Source organism: Scomber scombrus, chromosome 11 (genome assembly GCF_963691925.1).
Source record: "Scomber scombrus chromosome 11, fScoSco1.1, whole genome shotgun sequence".
In the NCBI taxonomy this organism is placed as follows: domain Eukaryota; kingdom Metazoa; phylum Chordata; class Actinopteri; order Scombriformes; family Scombridae; genus Scomber; species Scomber scombrus.
The window spans coordinates 6,114,248-6,133,922 of record NC_084980.1 but is presented as its reverse complement, the minus strand read 5'-3'; the positions used below and the strand labels follow the sequence as shown (position 1 = coordinate 6,133,922).

The window sequence follows — 19,675 nt, the reverse complement described above, 5'->3', positions numbered from 1 at the left end:
CCTGACGTTTTTGATTTGCAACCCCTACCAACCAACCCCCCCGCCCCCCGTTAATCTCCCTAATCATGTTGCCACTCCTGAGATTTATATTGAAACTTCTTCTTAAGGGTCACAGCACCAAAGCTGGGAAACATTCAGACATCAGTTACAATAGTTTGGCAGATCGTCTGCAAAGTAAAGAAAGAAACAGCACTCAAAGAAATTGTTACAACTATTTATTATTGTTTCATGTCGCTGAACCAACAATAAGTGTCTTATGTTACAGTACATGCCGCTGCCTTGTTTTCACATATAAAAATAGAAATCATTTGCTTATAGAAATCGAAATTCAAGATCAAAATTTGAAGTGTCCAGCTCAGTTCAAGGAGATACTAAAAGGTCACTTAAATAGCATCATACATAGCATGTGAGCATTCCACACAGCAGCACTACAGCTGTCAGCACTAAAGTTAATGTAAATCACAATCCATTTCAATAGAAAAGCAGTTTATTGTTACCAAACTCCTAATGAAACACTTCTATCAAGAATGCAGTGTCAAAAACAGATGCAAAACTTTAAAGGTGCAGTGTGTAGAATTTAGTGGCATCTAGCAGAACGGACTTTGTTAGCTTAAAAATGAGCCTTTTATATCTACATAGGGAGTAGGTCCTCTTCCACAGAGCCCACAATGCTGCACAGTTATGTTTCTACAGTAGCCCAGAATGGACAAACCAAGCACTGGCTCTAGGGCCTTTCACATTTTTCCCAGCCACCGTGGGTTCTTCAACATGCTCGAAAGGGGAGGTGTATTCAATGGTTGGAATCTGCAACCTCACCACTAGATATTACTAAATCTCACACACTGGTCCTTTAAATTCACCTTTTTAAGTAAAACCCATTGTGCAGAGTCACCACAGTGAAATACTGACATGTTTCAGTCACAGTGGGGAGAAAATAAAAAAACACACGCACAAACCCTGCTACGCTGACTGTGCTACAATGGATTCTGAAATGATTGCAAACTAACTGTGGTATAAAGTGCAACACATGAAAAACTAAAAAAAAAAAATCTTTGTTTCTACTCGACCTTCATTGTCCAAAAAAAAGGAGAGGAACCTAAAACAACTTTATCAGGATTTTAGTAGCAAAAACCATTAAGAAAATTTGATTTGAATCATATTGGCAGCAGATAGTTTTAAAACGATGAAAAAGAACATATTAAGAAGCTTACTACTACAGGGATCATTAAACCAACATATTTTAGTTTCTGAGTGATTGGAACACCCAAGTTTCAAATTCTTGCAGTTCACATTTTAATCTTTAATTCCTTTGAAATGGTTTAGCTCTTTATTGGCTATGGCAAAGTACGAATTCAGACGGTTCTGAATCTTAGATGATACGGTCACACATGTGAGACATAGGGAGAACAACACCTGGACACTGATTTTACATCCACATGCAAAAAACACTTTGGGAGTAAAAGTAGTTGTAGAAACTGAAATGTCTGGGACCTTAAAGGAACAGTTTGCAATTTTGGGAAATATACTTCACTTTCTTGCAAAAACTTACATGAGTAGATCAATACATTTGCGTATCTGAAAGGCTGTGAGGTTGTCAGACAACCTCCAGGAAGTCACTACACCCACCAAGATATAGTTCCAATGTATAACCCCCTGTAAAACCATAACTGCTGTTTTTACGGTTATTTTTTTATACACATTTAACATAACAAGACATAATGTTTGTTAATTAGTGAGCTTTAAAGGTGCTGGTATTTTTTCACCTATGAACAGAGCTAGGCTAGCTGTTTCCTAGCTATATATCTTCATATTTAACAGAAAGAAACGAGGTATTGATCTCCTCTTCCAAATCTCAGCAACAAAGTGGGTTAGTGCATTTTCCCAAAACTGATGAGCTATTCCTATAAAATTGTAAACTCGTGGACTAAAGTTCATTCAAAACACAAAATGATCATGCAGATATTTCACAGAGATTATTCACGCGTGGCCTCATGTTTCTACCCATAATGTTTTTGTCGTCCTGGAGTACAGACGCCACTTTATGCAAATCTGTTCTGAGTTTATGAGTGCAACAAGACTAACTGTTGGTGTGTATAAAGATTCAGCTCGCACTTTGTTTCCTTCATGTAGTGTCAACTCCATCAGATGAGAACAAGCCACCTCCATCTGTTTTTCCTCTAACTAGCCTTTCCTTTACTACACCATCCCTATAGTGGTGTTTAAACAACTAAGAATATAAGACTAGGAGAAGGAGGTGAAAAGACAATACAATCAAACTACAGTCTTGCTCTCGGATTAATGGAGCAGCTCACGTCCATCAAACGCCACAATGAGCTACAACAGCCCCCCGCACACTTCACACTAGAGCCTAGAAATGAGAGTTTCTTCTGCCTCTCTGTGACTTCTCCTCCATAGAGGAACCCACTGATCCTGAATCTGTGAGTGGTAAAAACAACAGTCAAAGAATGACTCACCCCTCAAAAAAACAAAACAAGAAAAAAAAAACCCCAGAAGAAAGCAGATGAAAGTGAGCAACTCAGGGTGCAGCAACCTACTCAGCTCACAGGTGGAGTCAGACGACAAGCTTTCAACGATCAAAGAAAGAGAACGGTGTTAGATTCAGGAGCAGAGACTTTTCCGGCGCTTTCTACTCAGTACGTTTTCAACACGACGAGACCCTCTTACTTTCAGAAGCCCCCCTCCCTCTCTCTCTCTTCAACTGACGATCCTCCTGCTGAACCGTGACTCCCTTCCTGTTAGATATGAACTCACGCAGGAGTCTAAAGCGTTTTCTATGATCCATCCACACTGGAGAGAAACCAAACTGTGGTGTTGTAACACGAGTTCTGTTATTGACTTGCATGATGTGAAGAAACATTTAGTGTATCTACAGACTTGTGTCAGTTCATGCTTCAGCAGAGGGGTTGGAGACGCTTTCTTTCTGTGTACATTTTACGTAGAAACTACAGGTTAAGTCAGCGCACATGCAGAGGAACGTCAAGTGCACTTATTGAAATATTTAACAGTGGCTTGTTCAAAACTGAATTTTAAAAAGATGGGGAGGCATTTTTAGTTTTTTAACGACTGACTGCCTCTTCAACAGATGGCTCACTGTTTTTCAGTTGGCATTTAGCTGTCAGAATCAATGTAATTATCAGTATTTACTTTTACTATTTTCAGGCTGGTAAACGTCAAAAGCAGCATGACAGCGGATACGTGCTGCGTCACCTGAATTAAAGAACACTTCCACCAACACAAGAAATAGAACGTCAACCTTCATGGAACAGGAGCAGAGGAGCGATATCTCACTATGAAGGTATTACAGTCAGTGTTTATGAGATGATTCAGCTCAGCAGGTGACAGTGACTGGCTACGCTCATCAGAATGACGCAGTGGAGAAAAAATAAAGCCTTCTGTTTTTTATAAGCTGGTAAACACGGCAGCTTTAAAAAGTCCTGCATTTATCAAATAGTTTTACTCTGTGACATTACTGCTGCTAGTTTGCTCTAACTGAGATTGGTTAACTTTAGTTTGTCAGCTGTCAGAATAATTTTCTACAGTCACTTTTTCCAGTGAGACCAGCATCAGTTTGTCTGTTTTAAGCTGTTGTAGCAGCATGAGTTAGCCACAGAGAATCAGTCTTTTTTTCTCCTTTCAGAATAAAACTTTCTTTAAAAAATGTACAGATGCGCCTTCTGAAAGACATTTTTTCCAGTTGAAATATTTTGAGTTGAAACTTCCTGTGTGGTGCACTTCAAAATGTAACATTTTTCAGGCTAATGCTTCTCCTCTCCTGAGGGTGGATTTGCCTTCACTAAGATAACTGTGACAAACCAGGAGTACAGGAAGGAGCTGCTTTTAAAAATTCACAGGAGAACAAAATACAACACGTCCTGTGTTGTGTCCAGATTGACTAAAATTTGTTTTGTCTTCTTTATTTTCTTTTTCTTTAGTTTAAAGAATCCTCACTGGACTATCTAACAGCACACTCCAGAAATGTAACACTAAAAAAAAAAAACCCACATCTAATAAAAACATCTAAATAAAAATAAAAAATACAATCACATTGCTACATTACGTATTTCCCTCCTTATTACAGACAACCTCACTTTGATGAATGGAGGATGTCATTTGAGGCGAATCCACAACAGGAACACAGAATATCTCCTCCACAGCTGTGAAATGTCAAAAAAAAAACCCTGTCCCATTAAGAGACACCCAGTGTGACCTAGACAATATTTCTCAACACACATTCAAAGGGAAGCACGATCTGAGGTAAAAAGCTATGCTCAACTGTCCCAAACCTTTTTTTTTTTTTAAATAACGAAAATCCAACTTAAAAATGTCGGCCTGGTTGAAGACAGAAATTGACACGTTTAAACAGGATGGACAACTTTGTGGTTCTGCTGAGTTTCAAATTTTTCCCATGAGACTTTTGTTTTTCGTCCTCTCTCTCTTTTCTCAACGTATCTCTCCCGGCCTTTGTCTCAAAATCCTGTGATTGCTGTTCGTGTCTGTGAATTAAAAAAAGGATTCGGTTGCAGTTGAACGTTTACGGGTTGGGTTTGAACAGCCGAGCGGGGAGGAAACAAATAAACAAGTTTCACCGCAGGAGTTCACGTTAGCTCTCGGCGCTGGGCGGAGTCGGTCAGCTCCTACTGATCCTACGAGGAGGTGCTGTAGGAGGTGGACGTGCTCCTGCCTGACTTACGTTCATAGTTCACCAGCCGCTGTCCCACCAGGTATCTGGGGGACACACAGGAAAGACACTTGTTTAGAATTCACTTTTAAAATGTAACAATTCACAGTATACAATGTGTTTCTGCTCTTTATTCTGCTCCATGCTTTGCTCTGATGTTGTTTTATCAGGCGGGTGAAGACCTCTGTCTGTTCTCGTCTGTCTGCCCGCTGATTTAAATTATCTGGATCGGTAAAAGCGGGAGAAGAATAAAAACACACGTTCAGGTTTTTGTGATCTACTGACTTGTCATTTTTGATGTGCTCGTAGAGGCGTTTGAACTGTCGGATCTGGAAGGACAGAATGGCGAGCAGTATGACCACCATCATCAGGAAAGGGTAGATCCTCCTGTCCACGAGGGTCTGCATCTCTGGTTGTACACCTGTGAAGAAAGAGAAAGAAGAAAGAGAAGACAGGGTAAACACCCGGAATATGACAAACACAGTCTGCCACGTGAGCATGTTTTAGGAGATGTCATCGTTTTCAAGATATGTGACTGATGAAATGCATCGGTAATCTGATGGGACGCCAAATACAGTGTAACACCTGTCAGTGAAATAAACTTGCAATGCTACCAAAAGAAAGAGGGACGGTTCTACTTCCGTGGAAGCAACACCCCTGCTGGGTGGATATGACATGAAAATATAAAATGAAAATATAACATAGCAATAATGATTTAAATGTATTTTATGTAAAGTGAAAATAACAAGAACTTTATGGAACTGTGGGGTTTATTGTATAACCATTAGAGCCATCAGTCTTCACTGCTACATCATAAAGAGACATCCTCATAACTACTATCTTATTAAAACTATTAACTATTCATTTAACTAAAACAAATGTCAATAGATACGGACATAATTTGACCCAGAACAGCCTAAATGGACAAACATTTGTAGTACCTATACAAAAGTATAACATTTTAGAATTTTAATTTTTAGCTGCTGGGCCAGTGAAACTCTGATCTACTGGAGAAAGTGGAACAGAAGGAACAGAGCAGAGGGAGAAAGCAGGTGTTTATTTTAAAAGACAGTAGAGAATCAATTGCACCTCGGATCATACAACAGCTAAACTCCTCTTTACAACAAGAGCTGGGAAAATCCATTGACTAGTTGTTTAAATGCAAAGGTTATCAGCCTTAGAAAACATTTGTTTACAGTTTAATAGTTGCCTTGGGTAAGCTTTGCATAAAAAAGCACTTCTTAAAAAAGCCATGTGTCCAAATTAGTGAAGACCTGAGTGTGTCTGTTACTTCTGTGCTGAGTTTCATCTGCCACTACTTCTAACTTACTCATTAACCACAAAACATTAGGACCAAATACAGTGAAGTCAAACTTTCCATCACTCACTTTCTCTCAAGTGTTTTTTAGCCCCATTAATCATTTCCTAGAGATGCATTTGATGGCTGATGACTGAATTGATAATCATGTGTTTATTGTGGCCGACATGATAACTGACGTGAAAAGGTTGTCAAGTTTATTTTTCTAATACAACACCGACATTTAGAGACTTCACCATCCACACAATCATACATCCATTTATTGTTAACGTTTTTAAAGCAACTTCAGGTTTATTCCTATCTTTTTAATATGTAGACTTATTAACATCAGACTGTTTATTGAGAAAACCCTGAGCTGATTAATGTTTCCAACATGTAAAGTCCTCAGACTCCACTGTTTAGAAAGGCTGCAGCTCTTTTTACAGTAAACAGGTTAGAACTGTGTAACATCATTCATGCTGCTGCTCTCAGTATAGTCTGCAAAAATTCAACTTTAAGATATGTAACTAATTACACTCAATGCTAATTAGACTCAATGCCTACATATAATAAAGAGTTTATTTTTAGCAGCATTTATGTAAATGTATGTTCTGCTTATGCAACACTTATTTGATAAATGACTTGTACTGTCTGCCTTACTGATGGATTTTGTTGCATTTATTGATAAAGAGCATTGTCATGGTCAACTCCAGCAAAATATAAATTATTTTACTCTCATATGGAACATAACAGTATTTACATTTTATGATTTATTGGCCAATAGTATCGCCTCTATAATCTCTTTAATTTCCACTATGTGTATGCCTCTTTTTTTTGTAGTCATACATTATTAACATTTTTCCTGTTTCATTTTTCTATTTGTCACAGAGATTTATGGTTTTATAAAAGTCTATATTGTGATAAACTGCACTGTTTTATATTGCTAAAATATCATTATTTAAAGATTATTAAATGTTTAATGTATTGTATTATCAAGTAAAGGTAAATATGTCTAATAAAAACTGAGCTTGTTAGAACCAAAGCCACCACAGATGGTCACATTTTTTCTATTTGAGAATGAAAAAGGTCAAAAGTGAAAAAAAGGTGAGATGAAGGAACCCAGTTCTTGTCCCCTTTCCCTCCTCTGCTCATTACTGAGGCTTCTTCCCCCTCACACACACACACGACCCAGATACATGACCATACATAGAGACTCACCCAGCAGGGGCGTTATGCCTTTAGAGATGGTGTAGGGCACGCAGAGAGACAGCAGCAGGACGCTGATGACCGGAGCAGCCAGCCTCCGAATGATGAAATGCAGGTCGATGTTTCGGATACCGTTAGCATACACCTACAGCAGAGAGAGAGAGGATGAAGAGAGGCTGTTTCAATGCTAATTCAGCTTCTTATTACCCTTAAGATGACCTGAGAATATACATTTATATGCAGGTTTTAAATAGTGCTGCTGTTTAAACAGTCTTCAATACAAAGTGGACAATGCATTACACACGTTTAATAATCACCTTCACAATGTATTTAAATAAGAATGATCCCATTTTCCTCTTGTTACTTTATCAGGATGTGAGACTGACCTGCTCGATGACAGTTTTGAGCCACCACTGAGGACCCATCAGTGTGATGGCTGCAATGATTTTAGCATGAAGCACGCCCAGGGCCCAGTCCTGACACACACACACACACACACACACACACACACACACACACACACACACACACACACACACACACACACACACACACACACACACACACACACACACACACACACACACACACACACACACACACACACACACACACACACACACACACAAAATCAGCAACAACCATTTTACAACAGAGACAAAATGAAGGTAATCTCAACATTTTGGTGTTTGTTCAGTATTCAGCAGGAGACTGAATGCCAGCTGGTATCGTTCAGCTTTTTGGATACTGGTGTTACTAGATACTAAAGACTAGTTTGATACAAATATCAAAACTATTTTTTCCATAACTTACTTTGAGACACAGAACCAGATTTTCTAGAACTCACAACCCTCTAAAATCTTAAATGTCATCTAAAGACACCTTAACAAGAAAAATAAAATGGTTAAAGAGTGGAAATATTATATAAAGAAATATGAAAAATATTTGTGTATGATATTTTGTTCATTTTATTTCCTTAAATGGTGTATATTATATTATGTGAAGCACCATGTAACTCCGGTTTGGAAAGGTACTTTAGAAGTAATATTTATTATTATTATTATTATTATTATTATTATTATTATTATTATTATCATCATCATTATCATTATTATTAACCCAGCCAAACTGGGCCTCAATACAATTGGATAAAAAATCCACCATTTCTCAGATGGATATGATCAATTTATGTTAAAGACTTTATCTCTCACATTAACCCACACAACAAACTGCAGTGTCTTACCTGCCAGGGGTAGAAGAGAGGTGTCTGGTCCAGCGGGACTCTGAGAGGAGCAACGATGACCAGCTCAAACAGCAGACCCAACAGCAGAGGAATCACCCCGGCTAACAGCACAGCAACCACGACCGTCTTCACGATCTGTTCTCGCCAAAACCACCCACCCAGAAACGCCTTAAAACACTTCACCACATTGGAACATGTTTATTAATGACTTATCAGGACTAGACATTACCATCATTGTCCACTCCTGAGCTTTGATCATGATGACCATGCGTCCCTGTGGCATCCAGGACAGCATCACGGTGCCGGCTCGGATGGACAGCCAGCAGACGTACAGCCCGCTGGCTGCAGTGTACAGCTCGTGAACCATGGCGCTGCCCATCCAGAACGACATCAGCCAGCGGCCCACGCACACTGAGAGGAGAGGAAGAGGAGAGATGTTAACAACTGAGGAAAAACACAGGGGATGAAAAAGAACTAAGAGGAGAGATAACATGGAGAGAATTCCTGCTTGTGGCTACCACTCACCTGGCAGCGTGAGGCAGATCAGACTCGCCAGCAGCAGCGTCACGCACATGAAAACAACCAGCAGAACTATCTGGAAGAGCAGAAACGGCACAAAATAACATTAAACATCAACTTCAACTGTGACTGATGTGAGTAACTGTGCAGCTGTTGGTCACCTTGAGGGGGAACTTGATGGGCCGGTGGTATGGCTGGAAACCTATAGGACCGCCCTGCTGCAAGATGGCCTGATGGGCGGCGTGAAGCCCCTCCCCCAGACCAGGGATCCTGTTGTTGTTGTTATGGCGACCGGGAGGGTTGTTGTTTGGTTGGTTGTCATCTTCTTCGTGTTCCCCCAGCAGGTAGGAGTGGAGGTCACTATGGAGAATGTGAAGCAACATGATGATGAAAACAGCAATCAGGCTTCATTTGAGAGCTTTTCAGTCATGTCACATGAACACTTATGTTATGATAGATGCTGACTGTATCACACTTCAACCTTTTAGCCACTGAGTCATTTCACAACACACAGTATTACTAACACAAACTGTTATCTTTCCTCTGAGTTTATTCACACTATATGTTGTACAGTGTGTGTAAGTGTGTGTGTCCAGCCTACAGCATGTATCCGGCGGTGAATGTCCAGGCGTGGACGAGCCGTTTGAGCCACTGGCGAGTGTGACCCTGTTCCAGCAGCGCCGGCAGCACAACCTGCAGTAGCAGCAGCTCCAACGACAGCTCACTAACAGGAGCATCGCTGCAGAGACAAGACAAGGAACCCAAATCTATTCACATTCCCTTCATAAAATACACGTAAATCAGAGACAGCAACTCATTTGCTCCTGTTTGAACGGAGAGCAGACTCCTTTAACTTCCAGATATTGAACGTTCAATGATAATCAGGTGTTGTCGTGTGTACCTGTAAAGCATGACGTTGTAGGGAAGGAAGTTTGGGAAGAGCACTTTGATGATCCTGATAGGAAGCCAAAGCATCAGCAGAACTATGGAGCCAAACACCACCTGGAAATACACACACACACACACACACACACACACACACACACACACACACACACACACACACACACACACACACACACACACACACACACACACACACACACACACACACACACACACACACACACACAAAATCAGAAACTGCTTGTTAGTAACCGTGTAAAAACTCTCTCTAGTAGCAGACATTGTGCATGTGTGGTAAATTCACCGGCAATGAAAGTCTAGTAATCAAGTTCACCATCCTTTATTCCATTTTATTGGGTCGGATCACTTAATTTAAATGGGAACATGAAAAAACATTTTCTCACTGAGGGAGTCAAGATGAACTAATATGCATAAAAAAAAAAAACAATCTTTCCAATTCACTCTTCCTTCACTCTAGCATGTGTATGTGTATGTGTGTATGTGTGTGTGTGTGTGTGTGTGTGTGTGTGTGTGTGTGTGTGTGTGTGTGTGTATGTGTCTCGGTGTGTGTGATCCTCTCCCATCACTGCGAACTCTCTACGCTCCACAATCACATACCTGCTTCCATGCCTGACATTCTCACAGCAGCTAACCCCGTTAATGAAGCTATGTGGGGTTTTATTTATAGGGATGTGCACCCATACAGCATTATTGAAAATACTAAATTCAAATTGATGACACTGACTGAGGTCAACAACATCCAGTCAGCAGCACTTAAGAGGGAAACAAACAGCCTCCTTAGGGACTGGCTAAAACGTTATCTGCTGTCCAATTTTTACTACTGTTGGCGTGGTAGAAGACATATGGCACTTTTCCACTACACAGTTCCAGCACAACTCAACTCAGTTCTTTTTGCGTTTCCACTAGGGATAGTACCTGGTAACTGGTACTTTTTTAGTAGCTGCTCTTCTGAGGGTCCAAGCGAGCCGAGCCGATACTAAATGTGACGTCAACAGACTGCCGGCCACTGATTGGTCAGAATAGTTGGCGCTGGAAGAGTCATGAGCCGTCCCACATAAGAATCAAACCCGGCATTTTTAAATAGCGCCAACAGCGTTACAGCCATACGGCTCAATTTTCTTGCTTTGTGTGAGACAGAAAGCCTCATACAGTAGCAAGTACACCACTGCCTCAATGTCCTCCATTGTTTATGTGTTTTGTGTCGCGTATAAAACAAAGTCACGGCAGTTTCGCGGAGCCGTGCTATGACGACCCGAGTAGGTACTTTTTTTAAACGGAAAAGGTCGTTCCTGGAACCGTACCGAGTAGAGTCGAGCCGAATAGTGCTAGAATTGTATAGTGCCAATTGTTTTCTGATTCAATATTTGAAATCAAAATTGAGGAAGTAACTTGTTTGTTTTGGTCAAATTTGTTGAACTGAATCGTATTGAATCAGCATTGAGTAGCAGCGTGCCATTTTGTGACACATTGATCTGTAACATCTGTGTATTGGCTCGTGGATTGTGTATCTACATACCAGCTAGTATCTAGTCTTACCGATAGTTCTGGTTTTATTCTTTGTGGTTTGAGATAACTGTCTCTGTTGACCAAATCTAATGTCTAATGAAGGTAAATGACATTTCACTGGAGGTGTTCACTGAATCCCAAAAGCAGCTCTTTGCAGACACAACATCCTCCTCAGATAGTCCACAGTCCTCCCTGTGAACAGTTTTTATAGGGCCTATTCCTATAATAGAAAATTGCTCAAATAAAAATCGTTCACAGTGAGCTCTGTGATTTATCAGGAATGAACAGGAATACTGTTTCTAGAAAGAAATGTAGCTGTAGAAATCTTTAATACAGCACCACAGATGAAATTCAATTCACCTTCATTATACTGAGGTGGAGGCACATATCTGGTAAATGAGGAAAAAATTCTTGTTCAACTTACATGTACGTATCCTACACTTATTTGTATTGTTTTAATGATCCATGCGTTTGTCATCTTTCTCTTTCAATACATTTTATAGCATTTCCTTTCTCTAAAACTCTACATCTGCAGTATATTTCTATGTATTTTGCATCAAATTCAACAGAAATCTGGGTGCAGTTTTAAAGTATGGGACACAGCAGGAGGATGCTCGACTGACCACAGAGAGTATAAACCTCCGAAGGTGTCTGTAGATGGGAAGGTGGATCATCTCTTGGACTGGGTTGAAGTCTGGATCGTTCAGGTTCCTCAAGAACCAGAGCACACCGGGCCGGAGCACCTGCAAACACACACCCACACAGGCTTAAGAATTTCAATATTATGGATGTAATGTGAATACACGACTGTGAAAAGCTGAAGTCTCCCACTAACCTCCCTGAGAAGAAGGATGAAGGAGGCGAAGTAAAAGACGTAGACCATGCCGACCAGCCAGTGGAGGAACATGGTGGTTCCGGGGGCCGAGTCGAAACTCTGCTCCCTGTCTTTCAGAGTCGCGTCAAACATCTCCTGCAATCAACAAAGGACACGCTTTATCAATAAAAACAAACTAAATCTATTTCAGTTGTTGGTCTTGACTGCAATCAATCTGCTTTGTCAGTCATTAAGGGACAGTGTGTGATTGGATCAACCGTGTCAATTGCTGAGTATACCCGTCAAGATTGTCTTACCAGCGAGCAAATGTCGAGCCACCAACCACAAATCAGTGGGAACAAGCCTATCTCCATGACAACCAGCAAGGACACCTGCGACAAATAAAAATAATCAGGTTTTTTTTTTTTACTGTAATCACCATTTTCATGATTGCTGTTTCTACTGAAAGCTTTGCTAGTCTGAAACGAACAAAATGCTTTTCTCTGGTTTACCTTGACAACAATGTAGCAGACGCCCAGGAGCCGTCTGGAGCGCTGGAACTTCACTAATGAAGCCAACGCCTGAAAGGGGAACAGTTAAGGACTAACACAAAATGTGACATGAACAACCTGCAGTCTCCAGTCAGCAGTTTACATATCAAAATGAAGAAATTTCTCACATATTCACACATTTCATGCACTGGGAGCCAAAATGGATCACTGAGCAGTTTCTTTTGGATTCCTACAAGACTAGAGAACTAACACAACATGTCATACATTTGACAATTATTTTGATATGAATACAGCATTTCATTTGTTCATTGTAAAGGATACATGGCATACTATGAGAGCTCCGGCCAGCAGGATGTACCCCAGTATGGTGGTGATGAGACCGTCAAAGTGTGAAGCTTTGACCTGCAACCAGAAGTAACATCATTATCAAATAGATCCCTTCAATGCACGACAAATCCAAATACTGGTGAGGTATTAAATCTGTGCATGTGTTCCCTCATGTGTTGCTGTGCACTCACATAATCCTCACAACCCAGTCCAACCACTGAGAAATGGCCAATGTGATACGGGCAAAATGCTAGGAAGACACACAGAGGTTAGGCTAGAATAGATGGTGTGGTGGAGCATATGAGAAAGTACACAGGACTGTATAACTTTACGATATGAAGTATTTTCTCCTGATTTTAAAAGTGATATATAACCTGCAATTCCCGGGATTTTTCGCCATGACTGAAATTTGATTTCAAACACAAAGTTACTGAAAATGTATTAAACTATGAAGTTTATTCTGCTGTTTCTCTTCCATATTTAGCAGCATTATTACATACAGTGACATTTGAATTATCAGTAAGACTCATTAACCTAACATAGTACTGCCCCCATCATATCAAAAACTGAATTTTGATTTTAATCTGTAATCCATGAAACATATCGAAACGTGTGTAATTTTGCAGAGGACTGCATCTCTACCAGTTAAAGTCATGCAAGCTCTCTTCATGTTTAGTTTTTTTATGGACTGATGTTGGTGCTAAAATGTGGAGAAACGTTTGATGTTATCCTGTGTGTAGATGGAGTCTGTACACTATTCATTTGCAGCTAGTTGTGCAAACATGAATTTGTAAGCATGCAGTTAGTCTGTAAACTGCCAGCTGAAACCTGCATCTGAAAAGCTGATGGGGTATAAACACCATAATCAGCATTTTAAGGCCGAAATATTACTACGACAGTTAAGTGGTAGTATTGGTGATGTTTGAAGAAGCATAGCATTCTTTACACACGTGTGAAAATAAATCCCAGGTTCTTGCAGGTATTTTTCCAGAGCATTGTGGCGAAAACTCCCAGAATTTTCTGGTTTTTGATAGTTTCTGAAAAGGTCATACTCTATGTACTGTTGCAGATTTAACTTACCGAAGACCAGAATGAAGAGTGTGTTGAGAGACACCACCCAGAAGACATGCTCCTACAGAAAACACACACAACACAGGCCTCTGTAAATATTATGTACACATCATATCAACATATATAATCCCACTGAGGTTATTAAGGCACACTTGAAACTGTGTGTGTGTGTGTGTGTGCATGAGTGGTGTCAAAAAAAGACTTTGTGAACTTACTAAGAAAACAAGAGAGCCATCCAGCCCCAGCATCTGGAAACACAAACACAGAGCAGTGTCACAATAATCCCCTATACATTTACTTCCAGTTTTACTACTACAACTACTGTTAAAGCAACTGGAACTTATTAATACAAAGAAACATTTACTGATCTCACTCAGGTCTGCTACAAACAGCAAGAATCCAGAATGCTGTTTTTAAGCACACTTCAGCGAGACAGATATTTCCTGTCACAGAGGCTTTTAGCCCATATTCCTATGCCAACTAGCGCTTCTCTCTTTACACTTTTTTTTTTTTTTTAGGCACCGTGTCCTAGCTACGTCACACCACTTTACACAGTAGTGTGGACACAAAAGAATTACAAAAACATGGATGCCCACCCTTTCCCAGGTGAGCTCCTCTGCTGCGCGGTCCCACTCCAGAGCGTTCCAGTTCAAATCTTCTGCACAAAAAGAATCAGAGACAATTGAAACAGTTTGAAACACTTACAATATACAGAGAAAATATTCTATTACCATGAAGGATGTTTTTCCTTGTCATGGTTTATTCATTCCTTTATACAGGAATGAAAACACCACTTCACGCAGTGCTTTTTGTGAGCATTTGAAACTTTATCCAAATCATTTAATGTTTTTCTGCTCACTCACCTTGTCCTCCGTTATTGGGGTCTGCGGCGTCTTCTTCCCTGCCTTCCTCGTCCTCCTCCTCTTCATCATCGTCCCCGTCGTCATCCTCTTCGTCGTCATCGAGCTCAGCCTCATTTGCCTGGTCTCCAGCTTCGTGTGGGTTGGCGGGTGCCGGCCCATTTGGGGCAGGGTCTGCGGGGTTCTGGCCTGCTGCAGCGTCCGCAGCAGCCTGGGCGTTGACTGCAGCGTTACCACCTGGACCCTTGAGAACAGTGACATCATAACACACTTACTACACTTCTACTTTATTTAAGTAGAGCACAGACTGACAGTGCCTAGTTTCTTGAGATTATTTAGCCTTCCTGTTGTTTCCCGGGTCAAAATCAAACCGGTCTGTTTTGACTTATTTGCTCATTAACCAGACCCTGTAAGTTTGGATTTGGCAATAATTAAGAACAGTTTGACAATCAAACTAACAACGCAAGGAAGAGAAACTCCTCAGTAACTGCTTTGTTGCTTGTAAAGTAGCTCATCTGGTTCTGTCCAGACAAGCTCGGACAAATGTCAAGACCAGGCAGGCAAAAACAAATGTGACCCAACACAGAAATACAGAAAAGTTAAATTTCAACTTTCTCCCACTTAACATTCTGTTCTGCATTTCTGTTTGGTCACATTAAATATTTCTCACTGAATCAAAAACAAGAAGGAAAAAGTCATTTTCACCAAATGTCATGAAACAAGCAATTTAAAAAGTTTAATATTACAATAAACCTGGTTTGAACTAAGAATGGAAGCCATAGCTTATCTTTCACAGATACACACTTGTCACTCTGCCAACAGTGCCAGAGGGCATTAGTGGTAGAATATGGAGGGAAGCCAGTAAATTTGAGTAAGCTACTATCTGTCCAGCTCTATGTGCAGTTAGAAAAGAGAAACAAGCTGAGAACATAAACTGAACTCACCTCATTAGCTGGTGCAGGACCGTTTGGTGGGTTAGGAACCAGAGGGGGAGGATTCTGCTCCAACCACTGAGGGGCACCACCATGGACTATCTGCTCTCTGAGCCACACCAGACTAATGAAGGCGCACAGCGTGCAGGTGACAACAAAACAGCCCTGGAGGCAGTCGGCGAGCAGGTTTTGTCTGTGAGGAAGAGATGAAGCATCATTACAACTATTTCAAATGCTGGATAAAAGAAGCTATTATGAATAACCACACTTTGATCACAACTAGAGAACACCCGTCTACAGTAAATAGAAGTATGACAGGATGAGACCAAAACTCACGTTGAAAGCATATCTAGTGGCAGCGTAAGGAGAGAGCTCACAGAGCCGGTAAATAAACACTTGTAGATTCGACCTGTTAGAAAAGTAAACAGAAGAGATGCTGATGTCAGTGACAACATCACGAGAATCACTTATTTCACTGACAGCTTTTTTTTTTTTCGATTTCTATTTGAATTTTATTGCACTTTATGTAGATCTAAAACATTTATGACAACATAAATGATGGAATTACAACAGTACCTGAGCCTACATACACAAGCCCAGACAGAAAACAGATTAAAATAAGATAGTTGATTAAAATACTTCATTTAAAAGTTAGTTATTTGAACTGGAAAACATTACTAGATGCAAGTCTTTTTCTTTTTTTTAGTACACCATGAGCTCAAAGCTCATTTCAGACTATGTTTTGTGTTAAATAATTAACTGAATGTCCTCAGATTTTTTCTTAATGCTGCATGCCTTAACTGTCTAAATGGTTGCCAAGCAATATTGTTTGTAAGTAAGCACAGTGAACACTATTTGTAATATTTTTAATTCAACTTTTCAGTACTTCTAAAATGTACTAAACAAAAAAGTAAAATGTACTAAACATAGATTTTCTCTCAACTTATCCTGAAATTTAATTGGAAGTTGAGGGGTGCATGCAATAAACTGTAACACATTGAAAACTTTGGCCATAAAATGTCCTTTTGTTGTGTTATCACAATAAAATGTTGTGACTTACATGCTGTTAGAGGCACCACGCCTAGCCAGGCAAAGGCCACCAGTGTGTAGTGGAACCAGTATCTGATGGCTGTTCCAATACTGGTGACCAGCCCTGCAAAGATGTCCTGCACAGGTAAGCGAGATGGCATGTCTGGAGAGTAGACTGGAGAAAACGGATGAGGGAAGAAAAGATCAGATGATGGAGTTAAACCTTGGTCTTAGACAGGAGCTGAAAGAGAAATGTGAGCATATTTCACATGTAGATTTGATTCACTGGGAAACTTACTTGGTGTAAATGCAAATCGGTGTTTGCATAATTCACAGTATTCTTTTCTGCTGTGTTTCAACCACTGAAGCAGGCTGTGAGAAGATTATGACAATGAGTGAGTTTACTGTCTTCATCTTGTGGTACATTTACATGAATCTATACACAGGAATCTCTCTCCCACAGCCCTGCACAATCCCACAAACTTTTCCACGATTCTTCACCTTTGAAAGGTTGTTTCATCATCCTAACATTGACCTTAAAGCTAAATGATTATAAGAAAAAGATGAGAGAAACCGTGCATATTCTGCAATTTTAACAACTTGGTCATTGAACGTACCATTCCTGATGGATAAACTTGATGCTGCCAGTGCAGACGCAGGGGTGATAGAGCGGCTTGTCCTGGGTCCCCTCCGACCGACACACCCGACAGATGTCCGCTGTGCAGGAGACACACAATAACACATCATTTGCATCTTGCAATATTGTGAAAACATGTATTTCTATTCATTATATCTACAGATAAGTGATGCCATGAGCTTGGATCATGGTAAACCACTCTCCACTCTCACTGTCATTAATGCCAATACAAATGAATAGATGATAGCTGTAGAACATCAGGACTCTGTGTATGGGATAAAATGAGTAATGAACAGAGCAGGTCAGGTCATGCTGTCAGGAGGGCAAACTGTAATCCTTGGATTACCTGTGTCACCAGATGACTAAAATAAAATAACTATAATTAGCTCAGGATGCAAAAACATAACACTAGCCAGGACACCAACATTATCATCAGGGTTCCCACACATTTTAATCAATGAATTTTCTAAACTTCTCCATAACTATTCCATAATATTTTACCCAATTTCCATGACTTAATTTAAGTAGTTTAACAAATGGTCCTCCCCCAGAACATTTTTAAGAGAATAGATGTAATTTCCTGTATTTTGGTGCCTTTTAACAGGTGTTTTGACACTTTGATCTCATTAAATGGTGCATTTTAATATTTACATCAAGAGGAAGCGTTTGGCCCCAGGTCACAAATTAGAAGATATTAAAAAGCTAAAAGTGTATGAGTTGATGATCAATATATTCATATTAAATGAATCTACTGATTTTTGACATGGTAAAAGTGGACGTCCAAGTTCATGCAGCCTGTCTTATATCCATTATCTTTGATATCAGATTGGGTCATCCCTAATTCAAAAGATTTCCAAAACATTCATCTAATTCCAAACCATTTCCAGGCCTAATTTCGTATCTTTTCCATGACCGTGGGAACCCTGTATTATTTCGAGTCTTCATATATGTTCAAAATATTAACATGAATATCACAATATGCCAAGCGTATGACAATAATGTACACAACATGTTAATGCTTCAGGAAGGGCCAACACCTTCCTGCAGCAATAACATGGCTCAGACTCAATGTATAAAGGTAATCTTGGTTGTGTACATAACACTAATTGTACTGACAATATTTAGTATTATAAATAACGTAGTAAAGAAGCCGTGTGTTGTGGCAGGGCTGACCCGGTGTGTCAACGTAACATTAATTATTATACGTCATGTTATGATAATGGTGACATTAAACTTATTAAACATTAGCTTGTTAGTAGACAATTAGCTGCCATTAGCTTACATGTGAACAAAATGTGAAAAGGATGTCCTCTAAGTATTGCTACCACTACAACTCATTCGTGTGAAACGTAGCGTTTATTCCAGCAAATCAGACACTTAACGTTGCTCATTATATTCCTAACAGCTGATAGCTAACGGGTGTACGCTAATGCTAGGTAGCGAGCTAACGTTAAGTGTTTGTTAAAGTCTGGTGAATGTTTGTCAAAGGTTTGGAAATGATAGAGTTGCCACTGGCAGCAGATAAGAAGGAGTTAGGCAGAGGCAGTGTTAGTTTCAGCGGTAATGCTATTTACTGCTAACCATTAGGGTAATTAAGTTTTAACATGAGCTACCTTCCTCCGCGGTGTCCATCTTGACTGGCTGCTCTGCTCCACACAGAAACCAGGCTGCTCAGTCAGTGTGTAAGCGATGCCTGCTCGCTATCTACACACAAACATGTTAGTGTTGTGTTTAACTCAATCACCGATTATATCTGAGTATGACAGAAGCATTCGTTTTAAAATTAAGTAATGTCTTTTACTTCATGGCAGCACAGCTAACGGCAAGGACCTAACTCAGTGTAACCGCATTGTGACCACTAGATGGTGCCAAATCGCCCCAAATCAGTCTGCTTAAGGGGGTCCAGACATGTCTGATTAATTGATTATTTTTGATGCTCGCCCCTCTAGATTTAGCTGTAACCCTGCGTCGAGTGATGTCCCAAAGTTTTTTTTCTTCTTCAAATCTGTCCTAAAACAACAGCTAGGACATTCCAGAATTGGAAGATATTTTCTATCCCACCCATGACATTTCAAATAATTCATGCACAAAATACT

General features: G+C 40.1%; 1 protein-coding gene across 1 annotated transcript; it reads right to left on the bottom strand.

Annotated features, from left to right (window-relative positions):
- Positions 1–200: 200 nt before the first annotated feature.
- Positions 201–19,408, bottom strand: LOC133990461 (E3 ubiquitin-protein ligase MARCHF6-like). Its single transcript, XM_062428785.1, has 26 exons — positions 19,193–19,408; positions 17,560–17,659; positions 17,241–17,314; positions 16,974–17,117; positions 16,250–16,322; positions 15,926–16,106; positions 14,985–15,225; positions 14,718–14,779; positions 14,337–14,369; positions 14,131–14,182; positions 13,242–13,300; positions 13,045–13,125; positions 12,724–12,792; positions 12,529–12,603; positions 12,233–12,367; positions 12,021–12,140; positions 9,866–9,966; positions 9,566–9,703; positions 9,126–9,324; positions 8,971–9,040; positions 8,675–8,856; positions 8,446–8,580; positions 7,589–7,678; positions 7,215–7,347; positions 4,985–5,120; positions 201–4,746 (listed from the first exon to the last, which is right to left on the bottom strand). Exons 1-26 carry the CDS (start codon positions 19,209–19,211, stop codon positions 4,665–4,667), a joined length of 2,784 nt encoding a protein of 927 aa, XP_062284769.1. The 5' UTR covers positions 19,212–19,408; the 3' UTR covers positions 201–4,664.
- Between the last annotated feature and the right edge of the window lie 267 nt (positions 19,409–19,675).

Excerpts from the sequence above, each read along its gene's own strand:
- LOC133990461 (XM_062428785.1), bottom strand. Across the intron at positions 16,323-16,973 it reads CGTGGTGCCTCTAACAGCAT|GTCGAATCTACAAGTGTTTA; the intron begins GTAAGTCACAAC and ends CTTTTCTAACAG. Across the intron at positions 12,368-12,528 it reads GGCTCGACATTTGCTCGCTG|GAGATGTTTGACGCGACTCT; the intron begins GTAAGACAATCT and ends TGTTGATTGCAG.